Here is a 20,022-nt window from a genome sequence, read left to right on the forward strand (position 1 = left end):
CCATATCTCCCTATGCTACGTATACTACTAACAAACACAACCCCACGCCAAGATTGCCTATTAGGTCTACAAGCACAGACGAGTTCGAGACCCCGCGGTACTGACTCACTTCGACTTCTTTTGAGTTCTCCCTGACGGCGCGCTCGATGTTGATGCCTTCCTCCGATTTGATGAATTCGTCGCAGATCATTGTGATGGCCTTCTTGCAGCTCTCCTCCTTGCCCGGCTGCACCGCCAGCGTTGAGATGAAGAAGTCAGCCGGGTTGTAGTTAGGAGGGCATGGAAGACCGATTCTGAGGAAAAGACCAAAAGAAACTTTGTAGTCAAATGTAAAGAAATTATGAACTTAAGGCTGTTTTTAAGACGAAGCAATCGTGACTTCTTTCAAACTGTTATCAGAAATTCTTACTACCTTGATGATTATGGTCCGCGAGCCTAGATACTGGTGTCTTAAGATCGGATGATCTCGTAAAGTTCATCTCTGTGTGTATGATCACGAGGAACAAAGTCCCAGTAAACGTGAAGATTCCCTGTCTGTCAGAAGGGTTTAACATGAGGCAACTTGGCTGTGTGAAGCACGACCACAAAATGTCCTTTGGTCTGACCTGTTGAAGAACTGGTAGGCGGCGTCCACTTCGCCTAGGAAGGCCACTCGACCCTCAGCCATGAGGAGAACCCGGTCGAACATGGCATAGACTTCAGAGCTGGGCTGGTGAATGGTCGAGATGATGGTCTTGCCTCGCTCAGCCATATTCTTCATGACAGCCACTACGTTCTGGGCCATAAAGGAGTCCAGGCCAGAGGTGGGTTCGTCGCAGAACATGAGTGGCGGGTTGGTCAGCACCTGCGGCGTTGTGGTTGTGACTAGTTATACCCATAACAGTACGACAGATAAAACATTTTGCAATTAACAACTGTTGCCTACCATAAAGATACTTCTGTCCCTAGACTTGGACATCTAATGATTGCTATCCATAGGGGTCAAGTGCACACATGCATGCTCTTATGGTGTCAGTATTGCTGAAATTGAATCCTTAACCTCAAACCCCAGAAGACTGGCGAGAGGGTAGACATAGAATAGACCTGTTACCTACTTACTTTAATACCTAATGCCTAATGCATATGAATGAATACGTCCAGGATGACAAGAACACATCATTATATCTTATGCTATACATTGAATATGGTCGACATGAGTTCAGAAACTTGTATGGTATATATATAAAACAATAAAAACATCGAGTAATAAACAGATTTTAATGACGATAACTCCAGCCCACTGACTGTGATGATGTAGTCACTAGAGATGATGAATTCCAGTATATGATGCGATAACAATGCTCACCTCGCAGGCAAAAGCTAGTCTCTTCATCTCCCCACCAGAAATTCCCCTGATGCGGCCCGGAACACCGATCTTAGTGTCGCTACACTTGGTCAGGCCGAGCTAGAGAGGGGAGTGGTAGTGTCAACAGATATATTGCATATCACATTATATTATGTATAGAATCAGTGGATGGAATTAATTTGCTCCTAAGCTTTACATGGGCAATAGTATGATGGATGTTATTATAAACATGTATAGTAATTAATCATGGGTGATGATACGCAATGATGTTAATGATTGATAATATGATGTAATACTCTTGTCTGGCAGTGACCTCGCCGGTGACCTATACTGACCTCACTGATGACTTCGTCCACGCGGGTCATTCTCTGGTCCTTCGTCAGAAATCGGTCCATGCGCAACATGGCCTGAGGAAAGACATGTCATGTATTACCAACTGTTGTTACATGTGCTGCACGTAACAATGGAAGGAGACTGCACAACTTGGCTTGTTGGCCCAAGTGAGGCATTTCATCTTCACGTCCACCCAATGACCTCTCTACAGAGGCTTGCAATATCAAGTCGTTAGATATATTCACGAATCAAGACTGTGAGGTGATTCTTCGCCCGAAAACTGAAGCTATAAAGGAATGAAGTATTGAATATGAGATTCAATAAAGCCACGAAAAATGGAGTATCTACTTTAGGAGAACAATGGTATCCTGATATCTTACACACACACACACACACACACACACACACACAACTTATGTGGTGTTCTTTGACCAGTAAACATGAAGACTCATACGTCTCGGGAATCGTGACGATTTACCTGGAAGATGAGCTGTTCCCTGACGGTGAGGAGACCGATGAAGAGGTCGTCCTGCTGCACGTAGGCTGAGCGGCTAGTGAGGGCGTCGGGGTCAACACGACGGCCGTTCACGTAGAGGTCGCCGGTGACTCGGAGCTTGTCGTTGTTGCGGTGTGTAAGGACGTTGAGGAGGGTGGTCTTGCCCGCCCCTGAGGCGCCCATGATGGCCAGCAGCTCCCCAGGGCGGCACAAGCCGGTCACTGTAAGAACAGCAGTGACGGTCTCAAGTGATACCTGTTACGGAATCTTAGGAGAACAGTTAAGGAGACGAACTGTCTGCTGGTATGTATCAGAACTGAATTCGGTTCGTGGTTGATAAGGGAGGTACTCAGCAGAGTATTCACAACCTCCGTTAGGCCAAACCTGAATATGCCTCTTAGGTTTGGTTACGACACATAAAGAAACACAAGAGTTCGTACAGAAGATCTAGAGAAGGAGCAGCAAAGATGACACCAGAATTAAGAGCTGAATTGCAGGGAAAGGCTAGAGGCTTGAATTTGACCACCAAAGAAGAGAGGAGAGTGACACTGTCATAACTTATAAGGTTTTCAACCAGACTGATGATGAGGGAGACAGTGAAAACTTGTTCTTCGAAAGATGTAAGGATAGAACAACCACAGGACATATCATGATGTTATGTAGAAACGTATCAGAAAGATGTAAAGAAGGAATTTTACAGTATACGAGTGCTAGATGAATGCCATGGGCTGAGTTAGAATATAATAAATGTGGACCGCATGCAGAAGTTTAAAAAGAAATTGCGGTGACAGTTGAGATAGTTTAAGAGATTGGGGGACGCAGCACACTGACCATTCTTTAAGATATGCTTTTCTCTGGACTGTTGCTTCTTCCTGCGGAAGATGCCCGTGCCGCCCGTGGCGCTGGGCTGGGAGTAGACGTTGACATTATGCCAGGAGTAGGTGATCTGGTCCGCCCCACCCACCACCACCGACGTGTCGCTCTCGCTCTGTAAGACAGGTAGAGAGAGATTAGCCTCCGTCACATCCCTGTGGTGAGCATAATGGGGGACGTAGACGTGCACTTCAAAAGCTAAGGGAACAGTTACATTTTTCTTAACGTTATGTGGAAATATACCCACACAGCTCTGTCAGTTTTTTTTTTAGGGAGGTGGGGGTGTATGTCTTCGTTTTTATAACACTAGATTTTCAACATTATAAGGGATACACGTGCCTCTTTTCAGATATATCTGGGCAAGACTCACAGATGTTCTTTAGATAATGAGGAAAAAGACACACACCATTTTCGAACGTGATAAACACCTCTTTACGAACACTAGGAAAATGCGCATTATCTTTAACTTTATAGGGAAGTGTACATCTTGCTTTTTCACATTCCCTGTGAAACACAGAACACCCTTATCAAAAGAAGAAAAAAGAAAAACATTTGAAAAAGTTTGCTTTTAATATCACATGACAGAAGGTATTTGTCCAATATCATTAGAACACATCTGTTGAACATAATGGGAGACAAAACACATCAAATCACACTCGGATTGACACAAAAGTGACAAAAATACATCAGTTGTATTTTTGTTTCATGAAAAGGAGAAATGACACGTCTGTTAGATACGAGGCGAGGAGCTGCACGCGTCTGTTCAGCAGTATGTAGCAATAGATTCGTCTGATTACTAGAAAATCTTTTTAGCTGTGATGCCCTTCTGCTACAACGCAGTTATTTGTAGTTATGTTGAAAGAAACATTTCTTCTTGTTGCACTGAGGAAACCTACCCAATCAGACACCTATACAACTGTTTTAGTTATGAAAGCAACAGCTATACGTCTTCTTGATATTCTGGGACACTCATCCCTTACAAGCATACGTACATATATACATACATACATACATACATACATACATATACAGTACACGATAGTAGATAGCAGATAGCGTCCAACGACTGTAAAACTCCCTCTTCATACAGATACAAATAGGTAACACATGTATCACATAGGTAATCATTTACATACGTATATACATGTACAGTAACACACATATATATGAATATACTTACACACACACACACACACACACACACACACACACACACACACACACACACACACGCACACACGTACACATGTAAAAAGACACACCAAAGGCACACCGTCGCTCTGATTCTTGAATAGCTTGAGGGACAACGTTGAATCCTAAATCCTACTGTCATTCTCGACGCTGTATATCCCCTGCAGCGAGGCAGAGACACGAACGATTGTGCCATCCAGAGTCACAAGGCTCAGCAGCCAGTAGCGACCTGCAGTGGCAGTACACTGCCTGGTTGACGTAAAGGAAATTCACTCCTGTGAAGTTTACTTACTCGATCCCCTTTATAGACGATGAAGCCTCGTCGATGCTAAGTTGGTGACAGAGGTTTGAAATGATATTCCATCGAGCCTATTCTTTTGTCTATATCTATATCTAATATTGATATCAGGGTTTATCTCGTCTTACTGCTACCGCTGAATTTATTTAAGACTGTTATGTGTATATTCTTTATGTAGACTGCTAACTACATTCCGTTTATTATACTATAAGTAGGCAATCATGCCATCACTGAAGAGCTCCCATCCTTCACTGTACGCAGTCACTACGTATCTTATCATCTTCACCACTTACCAATCATGACACATTTCACATCACACACCCCTCACCACACATCCTCTACCACATCCCTCACCCCACGCTCTTCACTGGACACATTCCATTACCACACGTCCCCTTACTACACATCCAGTCGCCACACATCCTCTCTCGTCAAACATTTCCTTATCGCTCATCATAGAAACCCACTACCCACACGTAGCTTCACCGCACGTTTCTAACCACACATTTTCTGATCTGACTCATCCCTATGTCACTGCTCAGCTTCCTTACGAATTCAACGGTCGCTTTTGGGTCACTACTACCTCGGCGAAAACCTTTGTTTTGGTCAATACCATCTATGAAGTCACAGTCAAGAACGTCTGGGATCACTACCATAGTCTGGGTCACAACTTTACCTGAGTCACTGCCATCTATATCGACAGTTAGTTGGCCATGATCACTATATTCACTGAGGGTCGCTGTCTTGGCGGTGACCACCTCCTTGTCTAGGGTCGTTACCAAAACTTGAGTCCAACTCGTCCCCCTTTCGGGTTACGTTTAACTTTTTCTCTTGAGGTTTAAGACGTCCTTTCCCTTTGCTTGCCTGTGGAGCTCGGGATGGGGATTCCCTGCTAAGCAAAACTTTTTTTCTTCTTTTTTGCATGAAGTTTACGACTAGTTTCAGTCCATGTAAACAGGAGTAGACAACTGGTCGGCTGGTTGGTGTCAACCTGTTACATCCAACAACCGAAAAATCTTTTATCTCTTTCTTCAGGATTTAAAGATAATTCTGAGACGACATAATCTCTCACCTTGCGTGTGCCCCGATGGTGCAGAGTTAAAAGTGTATATATAGAGCTTTACTCTCACTCCTTTCCTCGTGTTCCAGTTTTAACAATTTACTTATTGATTATCAATTTTGTTTTCTGTCAGTGACACGAGAGCAAATGTTTATGAATTAGAGCAAACCGTTGGAGGGTTTCGTTTTTTGGGTACACATCTCACTGAAATGATAATAAGGTATCAAAGGACACACAAGCAAGAGCTGGGAATTTTATCCTTGATCGTGTTTCGTTCTTATGGTCGACTGTAAGACCGAGACAAGTGTCAACAATAAGGTTCCCAACTCTTACTTGAGTTTGCCTTATGACTGTATTCCTATCTGTCCAGTGAATCACATTCACTGAAATATTCACCAAGGTTTTTCAGCCAGGATCCTAGGAGGGCAAGTGTTCGTAAACGTCATTCATCTGAGTGGATCAAGATGTGGAAAATCTTCCTCAAGCCAGTTCCACTCAGCAGGTGGAACCATAGAAGAAACCTCAGTCAGCGCTACTCACCAGCTTCTTAGACGACGACAATTTCGGAATCCCCATGTCAGACGGCCCGCGTCGCTCTTGTTGGTAGGAATGCCAGTGCCTTGACACGGTAGAGGTGAGGCTCTGCCCCTTGAGGAGGCAACACCGCGGCACCACAAGAGGCACTAGACAAGGTCACTTGCCTGGGTTTGCCACACGCCTACAACCTCACTGCACGTCCCAGCCTGGCTCACGAGCCACTACCACACCTGCTTCCTCCCTCTCCCCCCCGCAACCTTCCACTCAGTTCATTCTTCTATCCTCCCCCCCTGTACGTACCCCCCTTACGCAATGAGCTTCTCCCCTCTCCACTCCCCTCCCACCTTCTTGTTCTCGATTACCCCCCCACTCTTACACCCCCCTGGGGTACTCCTGGGCAGGTACGTGACATTACTCCTCCCCTCCGTCTTATTATTGCTCCGTGTTCATCCCACACACACACACTCGCATTTCTCAATTGTCTCATGTTCTCGTATACAGTTATCGCCAGTATTACGTCCACGTCTACACCAGACGCTACTTGGTCTCCATAAGATTTCTAAATATCTAGGGTAGGTGATGGTAGGAGAATCTGGGGAGGCTGAGCACCGGGTGGTGCGACGATGGAGAGCTGTGTCATTCTGACGGGGTGCTCAAAGTCAGGTGATGGTGGCGCTCCGCTATTGTTGGGAAATGAGGGAGTGGGTAAGTTGCTGGGGGGGGAGGGGTGGAGCCACTGATGTAGCAGTGTGTCACGCACCTCCTGCTCCTCCTACTGCTGCCTCTTCGGCTCCTCCTACTGCTACTGCTGTCGCAGGTCCTCCCAGGCTCTCACCCGGAGTCTGCTGCTAACATTCTTACTGTCTGTTCCTCGCTCTGTTCGGTCCCTTCGGTCATATTATGAATTATATTAATTCACTCTCACTCTCCTGGTTTCTCTCTTCTTCTTTTACTGGTTTTATACTCGTACACTCTCTCTCTCTCTCTCTCTCTCTCTCTCTCTCTCTCTCTCTCTCTCTCTCTCTCTCTCTCTCTCTCTCTCTCTCTCTCTCTCTCTCTCTCCCGAGGCGAGGTGTGTTGCCGGAGAGAGTGGTGGGCGGGGAGAAATCCTTTTGCTTCGCTATCCTTTTCCTCAACAGCTTCTAAGGGACTGCATCTTTACCAGTAGTGTTAAACCCATAGACCACCTCGCCTGGACCTTGTGTCTGTGCGTACGCAACCCCAGTATGTATGGGGTGGGGCCATGTGGGAGGGGAGGAGAGGTTTATGGAAGTAGGGTTAGGGAAGGGGAGGTGTCGTGTGGGGGATGGTAGTCTAAGGGAAGGAATGCCTTTTTGTGTGTATGTGAGGTGGGGGTCGGGCGTGTGGAGGGAGTGGGGATCGGGACAAGGTAGAATAGTGGAGAGAGCGAGGTTCATGGAGGGGGTAACAATGATCATAAAAACATCAATTCAGTTCCACCTCAAAGAAATTAATATAGGACACCATATCAACTCAGATTACAATACACATAGAAATACGAAAGGTCTATCATATTGATTACGATATGCTGCTATCAAAGCTAAGGAACAGCAACAGACCGTTCAAAAATTACAAAGAATAAGGGCAAATATATTACTCGAAGTCACCGTTGAGAACTGATATTACATATGGTATGGCTGACCTCATCTAGCTCTCTGTCTTCCATTTGGGAGGTAGGAAGGAGATGTACTGGCTGCCGAGTGTTGTGGTAGTAGACGCAGTAGCTAGTGGGAAGCAAGAACTGATGTCTCTGCAGCGTGGTGCGGCCGTGGTCAGCAGGACAACTGGTCTGCTTGGCGAGTGAGGCGACTGAATGCAGAGCGGCAAGTGAGACGCTAACAATGGGGCGACTTACGCGACTGTGGATGGAAGTAGAAGGCAACAACACGGGTGTGAATTTTTTTCACTCCTTTACCTTGATCTTGTGTAAACCGTGGGCGTAATCCAAGAGGTGCATATACCACTTGTGCTCTGATATGACGGTGATAAATTAGATACAATGTCTTTCTTGTGAGTACTAACTACAGACCCTCAGTCGATAGTACAACGAACTGTCTTAGTAATGAGATGGACAAACATGATAGGTTTAAGTCAGTTGTGAGCTGATGTGCTCTTCTAGTAAGTAACGTAACATGGTCAACGGTAGGTTAAGAAGTATTTGTAGAGTTAGAACAGGAGGTTCTTCTCGTTGTGCTGTCGTCTTTATAGCATACATTTAGAAGTCGCTTTGTCTGTTCTCATCGTATGTCTGTCCGTGGTCCGTTCGTTCATCTGTTCATTGTACGTGGTCAAGAGTAACACTCTAACTTGCATCTTAACCTTGGTCATAACGTGAAAGATCTGAGTCAGGTACTCATGAAACCTCATGAGATGCTGTGTGTCTCGTCTAATTTATAAAGATTGCAGCTTTTCTAAACACAGATATTTTCAGAGCAAGAGACTTTAGTAATGGGTAATAACTACCTACCTGTGTATAAGTAGTATTCCATTCTCGTTACAGTCTTGTATTAATATCATTTGTGTATTTTATTGTACTATGGTTAGTCATACACTATTATTTCCTTATTCCGTGTTCTTTGTTTTCTAACCATCCACAGAAAATGTGGAAGTAATGGTAAACCTTATCATCGCGTAACGAAATTTAAGGGACATCTATGCTTATCTGTTATTTGTTTTATCAAACAGAATTATTTATTGATAATTATTTATCTTGCACTTTTGCAAGACGTTTTCATTAGTCAGGTGGATGTAAATAAACGTATAGATGATTCGAGATCTTCCCTGCAAAGGTACGGTGTATCCAAGCGTTTCCTAAACCAAATTCATTTATTTATTTATCTTTATTGTTGTTGTTATTATCATTATTATTATTATTATTATTATTATTATTATCATCCTACCTTGACTTACTGAACTAGCACATAAACCAGTTTTCCAATGATGAAGTTGACGATCCCCGGTGACCTTTAATATGTGATGGGAACTTATTCGTAGTGGGTGATTATTCCTGAAATTCCTCGTTCGTGTAATTCTCAAACCTCTCTCTCTCTCTCTCTCTCTCTCTCTCTCTCTCTCTCTCTCTCTCTCTCTCTCTCTCTCTCTCTCTCTCTCTCTCTCTCTCTCTCTCTGACGTGATTTATACAAAGGGTATTTCATGCTCAGATGAAGTTACATTAATGAATCTTTTTTTCCTCCTTGTTCTTCGCATTCCTTGACGGATAAGATTCCTTTTGGATACGATAAGACGAAATTTTGGTTTTGCTCCATTCACTGGTTGTGTGATTTGTAGACTTTATACCGAGGTATTTTGTTTTGCGGGCGCCCTAAGGTCTCTTTAAGGGGTTGTCATGAAATCTTAGGTTTACAGCGGATCCCACTCATTCGAATCGGCTTAACTGGAGCGTATAAGCACAACCTCTGACGTAGAGTAGAAATTAAGATTTGATCCTTATTCATAATTAGGGTATTAAGATTTGATCCTTATTTATAATTAGGGTATTAAGATTTGATCCCTGTTTACATTTAGGGTATTTAGTATTAGAACGACATTTGAAGCTGATGTTCCTTTTAAAAAAAAAGTAAAAAGAATTTGTTCTGTGTATCTTATAAAAAGATATCAAATTCTGTTTTCTTCTTATCTTTCTCTTCTCCTTTGTTTGGTTTTTATCTTCTTATATTCAAGATTGGGATTTTTAGGCATGACTGCAAGTTTTGATATCATGTATATATAACATTTGGCCTGTTCTTTGGCAGGCGTGTTTGGTTAGTTATGTCTTTCTGATGCTTTGGAATTTATATTCTACTTGAAAGAATGAATCAACAATGTACTCTAAAATTATTCCTGAGGATTCTTAGCAACTGGTCTAAGTAAGGGTGTAACAGAGTAGGATATAAAGTATTTTTGTTAATAAGTGTTAGATAGGCTTCGTGTACTGAATCGAACGTCACTTTATCAGACAATAAAGCAAATCCAGTTTATATTACTTATCTTTGTTCAATGTCAATATTGTTATTATTATCATCTGATGAATAATACCGTTGCACCACCCAGCCACACTGTAGAGAAAGATATTGATTAGGAGCTGTGTGTGTGTGTGTGTGTGTGTGTGTGTGTGTGTGTGTGTGTGTGTGTGTGTATATATATATATATATATATATATATATATATATATATATATATATATATATATATATATATATATATATATATATTACCACTTAATTTCATTCAAGATGGCTGATCATTTTAGAGATTTGGATGTTTATACGAATATGGTGTGAAGACTATCCTTTGTTCAGCTGCTTTTGTGTGTACTGTCCTGTTAAGTGGTGTCGTATTGTGTACTGACACTGTCGTGTGTACTGTCCAGTGGTTTAGTGTTGTGTAGTGCCACTGACGGTGTGTAGTGTCTATCTATGTCGTGTGGTGTTCTTACACTGTCGTGTGTACTGCCCACCAGTGTCGTGTTGTGTACTGAAGATGTCGTGTGCACTGCCCACGAATGTCGTGTGCACTGCCCACGAATGTCGTGTGCACTGCCCACGAATGTCGTGTGCACTGCCCACGAATGTCGTGTGCACTGCCCACGAATGTCGTGTGCACTGCCCACGAATGTCGTGTGCACTGCCCACGAATGTCGTGTTCACTACCCGTTGGACTTTATCAGTCCTAATAACCTTTAAACGCAGATAATGTGCTAGGGTTAGAAAGTTAAAAGTTAGCACAGTTAGAGAGAGAGAATTATGGACTGGAACAAAGGTCATGTGTGATCTCTATCAAGCAAGTTATCCTCCGCCTATCTATCGTACGATCGAGAGCGATTGTCGAGGGAGGAAGGGTGTTCCCAAGGGTGATTATCCCACGTCTGTAGTAGTGTCTATATTTGCTTATGGACTCGTTATAGAATGTTTATTTCTAGCGACACAAACGTGATCGTGACACACACGCTATATACGAGTTAATTGTCTTTCTTTTTTCTCTCTGTTTCTATGACGCAGAAAAAAATGATTACTGATGACGTTGACGCGGACCAAGGCAGTAATTGATACATTCTCGATCTCTCGTGTTTCATCTCCATGAGCGCCCATACCCAACATTCAGCAAGCGCCATATTTTCGTATGTATCCTGCCTCCCCCATACCGTATTTACCTCGTAGTCTACTCCTTCTGTATCCTGCCCCGACCATACACTTAGGGGGGCCCCTCACCTGTATCCTGCCACACCCAATATCCTACCACGCCCGTATGGAGCCACGCCCCTCTCCTGCCACGCCCACGTGCTATCACAGCTGCTCCAGCTTGGGCCTTATTTATGTGAGGCCAGTCTAATCAGGCAGGGGCTGGGGGGAAGGAAAGCTCAGGGGAAACATATAAACTTGTGACAGTCCTTGTGTTTCTTTCTTTGTCTGTCTGTTTGTGTGTCTCTATGTCTGTCTGTCATTAAAAGGAAATTTTCCCCCCACAAGAACTGTGTCACTTTATTCATTCATGTTTATTACGTGCATTTATGTGTTCACTGGATATACACATACAGCATATCGGTAACGATTGAAATGGCTACTCATTATTCACGCACCTAGGACGACAAAATGAAAGACAGACCCTCTCTCTCTCTCTCTCTCTCTCTCTCTCTCTCTCTCTCTCTCTCTCTCTCTCTCTCGCTGGCGCAGGGCAGCGCGAAAATATGGAGACAAGAAGGAAGATACTTGAACTTAATGCAGTGGAAAGTCCACCCCGCCTCCTCCTCCTCCTCTCTTCCTACCCCCACCCCCCCAGGGGGCACCCCCCAGTCCATCCTCCCCTTCTCCCTCTAGACACCCCCCACCCCCACCCCCACCACCACCTCCACCCCCCCTCCCAACCCAGGCGTCTTCAGCTACGATTTTCTTGTGTATTACTACCCCCCCCTCCCCTCCCCCCACCTTCCCTTAACAATGGTATGTCTCGCCGTGTCAACGCTGCTAATGGGCGGCCTGTAACTGCGTCATTAAGCATCGATCATTCCCTCCTCGACGAGCGTAGTTAGTGCTTTATGAGCCACACTGACCAGCTGTTTCTGTGAGCATTCTGAGAACATTCTCAGATGTACGCTGTGAGCCCTGAGTCATTAATGTTTACGTAATTTCTGGTTTTCATTTTATTCCAAGTTTTTCTTTCTTTTTTTTCATTACCTTTCTCCCAAGTGAACTTATGAGAGATGTGAATACATTCATGTGATGATTTTACTTCATTATATGAAAGGACTAATTTGTGATGTACAGTTATTTTATATATATATATATATATATATGTATATATATATATATATATATATATATATATATATATATATATATATATATATGTGTGTGTGTGTGTGTGTCAAGGGAGAAAGAGAGGTTCCTATATAAATTCCGCTTATAGAACTCCTTCAGAAGTTCATCGCCAACGCTCACCCCATTTTCTACAAAATTATGAAAGCATCAGTTAAGTTTTAAATTCAAGATAATCAGACGCCAAATGGAATAAGATATGAGGCATCTCTTTCTTTGCTAAAGTTCACCTTTACTGAAGGTCCTCAAGTGTTGTTGTCCCCTGGCAATATAAGTTTGATCTGTTGTGAGAATATCATTATAATCATTAACGCCTTGCAATAATGGTTGATAAATTCAACGCTCGTGCGTGCGATACTTTCTGAATAAACCGTTATCAAAAGCGAACAATATTGATCTGGCTTGCTAATTAATTTGTCCTGTGACACATTATCACAGAAGCAATATATATATATATATATATATATATATATATATATATATATATATATATATATATATATATATATATATATATATATATCTTTCTTTTCTTTCTTTCAAACTATTCGCCATTTCCCGCGTTAGCGAGGTAGCGTTAAGAACAGAGGACTGGGCCTTGGAGGGAATATCCTCACCTGGCCCCCTTCTCTGTTCCTTGTTTTGGAAAATTAAAAAAAAAAAAAAAAAAAAAAAACGAGAGGGGAAGATTTCCAGCCCCCCGCTCCCTCCCCTTTTAGTCGCCTTCTACGACACGCAGGGAATACGTGGGAAGTATTCTTTCTCCCCTATCCCCTATATATATATATATATATATATATATATATATATATATATATATATATATATATATATATATATATATATATTTTAACCCTGGGGATAGGGGAGAAAGAATACTTCCCACGTATTCCCTGCGTGTCGTAGAAGGCGACTGAAAGGGGAGGGAGCGGGGGGCTGGAAATCCTCCCCTCTCACTTTTTTTTTTAATTTTCCAAAAGAGGGAACAGAGAAGGGGCCCAGGTGAGGATATTCCCTCAAGGGCCCAGTCCTCTGTTCTCAACGCTACCTCGCTAATGCGGGAAATGGCGAATAGTATGAAAGAAAGAAAATATATATATGTACATATATGAAACATGATGTCATACTGAAAGACCTAATGTGAGACAAAATGGTTCCTGACAGACATACTAGGAAACATAGTGTTATTTTGGGAGACACATTGTAGTCCTGGGAGACACAGGGTTGTCCTAGGAGACACAGGGTTGTCATGGGAGACACAGGGTTTCCTGGGAGACACATTGTTGTCCCGGGAGACACAGGGTTGTCCTGGGAGACACAGGGTTGTCATAGGAGACACAGGGTTTCCTGGGAGACACATTGTTGTCCCGGGAGACACAGGGTTGTCCTGGGAGACACAGGGGTGTCCTGGGAGACGCAGTGTAGTCCTGGGAGACACATTGTTGTCCTGGGAGACACAGGGTTGTCCTGGGAGACACTATGTAGTTATGGGAGACAGGGCTGTCCTAGGAGACACAGGATTGTCCTGGGAGACACAGGGCTGTCCTGGGAGACACAGGGTTGTCCTGGGAGACACATGGTTGTCCTGGGAGACACAGGATTGTCCTGGGAGACATAGGGTTGTCCTAGGGGCTATGGTATGGTCTTTAGAGACACAGGAAACCTATCTGTCCGTGGCAGTGAGTCGAACCTTCTGAGGTGAAGCGACAGTTTTTCTTGGATTGATTATGTTTTTCTTTAATATATTGATATAGAATCCGTCTGGATTGTCAATAATCCGTCTACGTGTCGTTCTTTTAGCGTAAAGGAAACATTACGGTACTTCCCGTAGTTTGCTTTAGAAAGAAATCCCAGAAATGTAATGTGATATAAGGGATTCGAAACGTAAGTTTACAGACACATGGATATGTTGAGTTTGAAGACAGAGTATCGTATCACAGTGATAGACAATGAAAAGTTGTAATAAGAGATGATAAATCTCCGTTCGAAGAGTGATAGCAGCTGGTGCCTCTACTTATTCATTTAAACATTTTCAAAACGTTTTCCTCAATATGCGTATTAATGGGTTTCCTAACTCACCCTTTTTGCATCATTAGATGAAGTAGCTGGTTACGTAACCTCTTTAGCCCAACAAATCTAGGAAGGTATTTCAAAACTTGTACACAGAGTGAATTATATATATATTTTCTTTACTTATTCCATGAGAAGTTTTTGTTGCATCTGTGTATGTGTGTGTATGTGTGTGTGAGTGTGTGTGTGTGTGTGTGTGTGTGTGTGTGTGTGTGTGTGTGTGTGTGTGTGTGTGTGTGTGTGTTTAATAACAATTTGTAATTACCATTAGCGTGTTAGGGGAGAGAGTTTTACACCCATGTTGCCCCGTCTCTTAACTTTATGTACCATGTATTTACTCCTGTGTGCCTCTTGACCTTGTAAACATGTACCCTGTCTTCACTTTTACACACACACACACACGCACACACACACACAGCGAGAAACGTAATCTGAAAGCATGTAGATGAGTTACTATGTAAAGGAAGTAGTACATACATGAGGCACGACATGAGTTCAGGATAATGACGTAGTGCGTAAAACATCTCCAACACGTGGATGAGAAGGTGAGTTTCTCTTACACACAAGGGAGAAGAATGAATGGATGGTGTGTTGCTGGACTGTCACACGGCATATCAGACTATAGCGGTTAGCGTTACTGACCATGAGTCACGCTAGGGCTTCGGATCCTGGGGTCGGCAGTTGGCCCACACTTAACCCAGGTGTTTATCCTCCCTTCGAGACTGGTCGAGAAATGGGTACCTGGCATATGCTGGTATGTGTGTGTGTGTGTGTGTGTACACAAGACGGAAGATATAGCAAAGACACAAGTTTAAGAATCGGAACACAACGGGTGGTTTAATCTCTCTCTTCCCGTGAAACACGACTAGAAATCACAAATAGTAATCACATAGACACGCGCATACACCCATGTACACACATACCCAACCAGAGCCAGATGTGCGTGTACGTGTGTATGTAATGGCCTCATGCGCGACCGAAGGCTTCCGGGCCAACACAAATGAAACATTTCCTCGCTGTCATCGATGTTGTTGGTCATCCACACATGTGAATGTTCCACATACTTACATAATAGCCAGTGTGTGCTCCAGTATTCCCCCTCCTCCTTCCACCCAGTCGTGTTCAGAACGCGGTCACAGACCAGACACACGACCCTGGCCTCTCGACAGATGACTGACCTCTTCGAACACTTTATGTCATGAGCAGTTTGCCTCAGCATACATCATCCCAGTTGTTTAGAGAAGTACGTAATCACACTGGCCGTCAAGATGGTCAGATCTGAGTAGCATCCAAAGCAGCACCTCGTTCACGGTGACTTATTGATACTGTAGGACACGCTACTGTCTGCAGATAGAAGCTCTCTCTCTCTCTCTCTCTCTCTCTCTCTCTCTCTCTCTCTCTCTCTCTCTCTCTCTCTCTCTCTCTCTCTCTCTCTCTCTCTCTCTCTCTCTCTCTCTCTCAATTAATGTCACTCAGGGCATATCCTCCAGACACATTCTTGGGTAGTGCCTCATTCCCTCTTTTTTTTTTTTTTTTGTATATCGAGCTTTTGTGGATAACCTTCAGTAGAGACACCATTAGTGTAATCTGATAAATCTAGAGGCTTAGTTTCGTAGGGGGTATTCTAATAGCTAGAAAAAACTGTGTGTGTGTGTGTGTGTGTGTGTGCCCTTTCATGATGGAGAAATATAGAGGGAGGTCAACTGCCTGTCCAGGAGCAGGTCGGCCAAGGACGGTCTGCCCTCACTGTTGTGGTGCGTGCTGAAACACCTCTCAGACAAGGTCATGTGGGGTGAGGGAGGGAAGCGTGCGTGTGTAGGAAGGTAGAATGTGGAGGTACGGTTGTGTGGAATGGAGAGCTCTAGTGGAGGAGGAGCAAGAGAGGGACGGTGGATAGAGGAGTGCGAAGTAGAAGGAGACAGACAAGGAAACAGACAGATAGAGATGAACAGGAGATATGTTGTATATTTCATAATATTCACGTTAGATGTGAAATGCTTGCAGGTGAGGATGCAGAATATAACACTTAGAATGATATAAATATATTATCCTCAACACAGACACGGGTACATACGTACAGACAGAAAACACACACACACTCACACACACACACACACACACACACACACACACACACACACATACACACACACACACACACACACACACACACACACACACACACACACACACACACACACACACACACACACACACACACACACACACACACACACACACACATACACACACACACACACATACACACACACACACACACACACACACACACACACACACACACACACACACACACACACACACACACACACACACACACACACACACACACATACCTACAGGAAAGATTAATTATTTTGCTCTTGTTTTTTAGTCATCGTCCAAACCCTCATTCAGTGAGGTCAATAAAATATACACACAGTAAATACCTGTTGAAGAGACATGTTCGTGTATCATCATTACAAGAAAGCGTGTGTGTGTGTGTGTGTGTGTATATATATATATATATATATATATATATATATATATATATATATATATATATATATATATATATATATATATATATATATATATACTTTCTGAAACACATATCATGTGAAGAATAAAACAAAGTTAAAACTGAAAAAAATTACTCGTATTACTGAGATTTCATTCGTTAAAAACTGAAAGAACTTGATTTTCGGATATATGAAATATAATTAATCTAAAGTAATCATAATGATATTATTCTTCATATTTTTCTCACTTTGTTTCTTTTCCTTCTTCTAATGACCCTCCTGTAATGAGCACGCGAACTCTGGTCCAGTGAAGTTGTATTTGACCTGACCTTAGGAAATGTGCAGTTATGAAACATACATCTTTACTAAAAGCCAGTTCTGTCGACGATGTAATTAAGGTGAAGATGTAATGTGAATGACCTTTTTCACTTCACCCAACTCACCTTGACTAGGCCCCCAAACACCACTGACAAAGCTTTGACCTGATCTTTGTGCATCTTCGTTATGCCTTGGACGCCAGATCACTTTGAGCTGCCCCATATATTGGTGGGGTCAAAGCCCAGTCTCGTCAAGTCATTTCAAAGGTCATCATCGCCACATTCTGGACAACACTGGCCTCTGGTGAAGATACATTTGATCTGACCCTTGAAGGTCAGGTCAAACGGATCTTCACTATACCAGGGTTAAGGTGCTCACTGTTGAAGAGAAAGATAAGGAAACAAGGCTGAAACGTTATGTTTCCTTCTATGGCTGGAGAAACAACGATATGCAAATGGCATGAATATGGGAGGAGTAAAATGTGTTCAGTAATTAGAATAATTACTTAGGATTCGAACCTCTATAAGCCCGACCTTTGGGCATACCCGTGCTGGCTAATGGTCAGGAACGCTAATCCCTACGCCACGGAGGACCGTGGCTGTAAGTGCTGTATGACCTAACAGGCTGACTGTGAATTTGCGCAAAGCTCTCGCCTGGTTTGAAATCATGGACAGGGCAGTCAGCCCACAGCCACCCCAGCTGTTCATCCTCCCCAATGGGGCTGGTCGAGAAATGAGGTTGCCAAGCGTACGTTGAGGTGTATATATATAAGCACTACGTACATTGCGAATCCGAAATGGCCATTACTGGGGCCTACAATGTACCGCGTCATCTCAGCTACGGATAGGAAAGAATCAGGTGATTTGAAATGACTTAGGAACTTATATATCCAATGAGAGGAGGATTGTAAGAGCGGATACAAGTCTTAGAAAGACATGGAAGAATTTTGTGATATTTCGAAAAAGATTCTACGTCGTTGCAGATGATATATATTAATACTGATATTCGTAGACAATTCGTTATGCTGAAATATGTTATATGTCTTTTCGAGATGCCTGAAATTCTTGGAGTCTATTACTTCGCAAGGTATTATCAAGCTAAACACTTTCAATACTTCATTCTTCGTTATTGTGCGTATGATTCTCTGAGCATTGTTGAGTAAACGAATGGTTGTGATAGCATCTAACATTCCATGATTATCTACTTCCTCAGACAACAGGAGGAATAACGTGTTAGACCAAAGTTATGGTATAAAGGTACGGATACAGGAATGTGGTGAATAGTATAAGTAAGAGAGTGTGTTAAGTAGAGGCAGTAAATTAAATGAAGTGATAGGTAGAACCCGTATGAGAGTCAATACAAGTGTGTGTGTGTGTGTGTGTGTGTGTGTGTGTTTAGTACAAAAGCTGTGGTATGTATTGTATATGTATAAGATTATTGTATATACACTGCAAGGACAAGATTGTGGCATTATGTGTAGTACAAAGTAAAAGTGTACAGTTGCAGTATTTAAATTATTGTACATAAAGACTCAAGAAATACGGTCATTAGAAAAACGGGAATATTTTGGAGTTAATGTTTGCATTGATGTTAACTTCTGAGGCACAGCTGTATGACCCATGGGTGTGAGGGCTGACGCCACGCGAGTTAAGATTCATCTTCGGCGGGATTGCATCTCTTTCCAGGGAGTCTACCTTTCCCTGCTGCTGACTGTAGCACACTCTTTGGAGACGAGGAAGTTCCTGGAGAAGGGGTCCGGTGCTTTATATATAAATATATATATATATATATATATATATATATATATATATATATATATATATATATATATATATATATATATATTGCCTGTTCAGTTCATTAGTTTATCTAAATAACATCACATCAAAGGAAGCTGTAAATAAAATGTACCAACTTATAAGCAAATACATTATATATATTTTATACATCTGAGAGATACAAATATTTTGAAGACATATGTCTAATTGCATATCAATTTGCATATGGTACCTATCCTTAAAGGACGAAAGTCCTGAAGTATATATTCTGGAAACGTTATGTGAAGATTGTTGAAATCGACATAAAATTTGAATTCGTTGGTACAGGAGAAATGTATAGATTTGACTATAGTCCCTCTTTCAAAGGAGATATAATAACGTATTCTGATAATTGTCATTATATACATCATCCTGGTAAAGTAATTGTATATATATATATGTATATATATATATATATATATATATATATATATATATATATATATATATATATATATATATATATATATATATATACATCGAATGGCTGCAAACCTTTGTTGTGTGTGTTTTGTTTTGTCAGTGTTATATAAATTTTCCTTCCAGTGAAACTGCTGCATTATTGAGGGTAATGTTGATAAATGTTGAATGTATATTAGACAGTAAGTGCTTTCATACTGCTCTATTTTAGTGTGACAACCATTTCTCGAACATTTGCAACCATGTTCACGGAAATTGTGTTAGTGTGTGTGTGTGTGTGTGTGTGTGTGTGTGTGTGTGTGGGTATTTTGTATTATGCAGTAATGCTGTATCGAGTATGTGTTGCTTTTAGAGGTCAATTATTTAAGAATGTATTTCACTGCGTATATGTATGTACTCGTGTGTGTTT

The 20,022-nt window shown here is 42.2% G+C and overlaps 1 protein-coding gene across 3 annotated transcripts in view; it reads right to left on the minus strand.

Moving 5' to 3' along the window:
• w (eye pigment precursor family transporter white) overlaps positions 1-20,022 on the minus strand; it is a 74,197-nt gene that overhangs the window by 6,318 nt on the left and 47,857 nt on the right. The window contains exons 1-7 of one of the 3 annotated variants that reach the window (XM_071670646.1): positions 7,797-7,954; positions 3,006-3,162; positions 2,157-2,395; positions 1,681-1,752; positions 1,346-1,444; positions 606-844; positions 110-293 (exon numbers count right to left, since the gene is read on the minus strand). In XM_071670646.1, coding sequence (XP_071526747.1) covers positions 110-293; positions 606-844; positions 1,346-1,444; positions 1,681-1,752; positions 2,157-2,395; positions 3,006-3,162; positions 7,797-7,820 — 1,014 coding nt within the window. In that variant the 5' untranslated portion in view covers positions 7,821-7,954. Of the gene's footprint in view, positions 1-109; positions 294-605; positions 845-1,345; positions 1,445-1,680; positions 1,753-2,156; positions 2,396-3,005; positions 3,163-6,136; positions 6,388-7,796; positions 7,955-20,022 lie in introns of those variants that run through there. The other 2 variants (XM_071670645.1, XM_071670644.1) reach the window with 2 other exon arrangements.

This window comes from Panulirus ornatus, chromosome 15 (assembly GCF_036320965.1).
Source record: "Panulirus ornatus isolate Po-2019 chromosome 15, ASM3632096v1, whole genome shotgun sequence".
Taxonomy (NCBI): domain Eukaryota; kingdom Metazoa; phylum Arthropoda; class Malacostraca; order Decapoda; family Palinuridae; genus Panulirus; species Panulirus ornatus.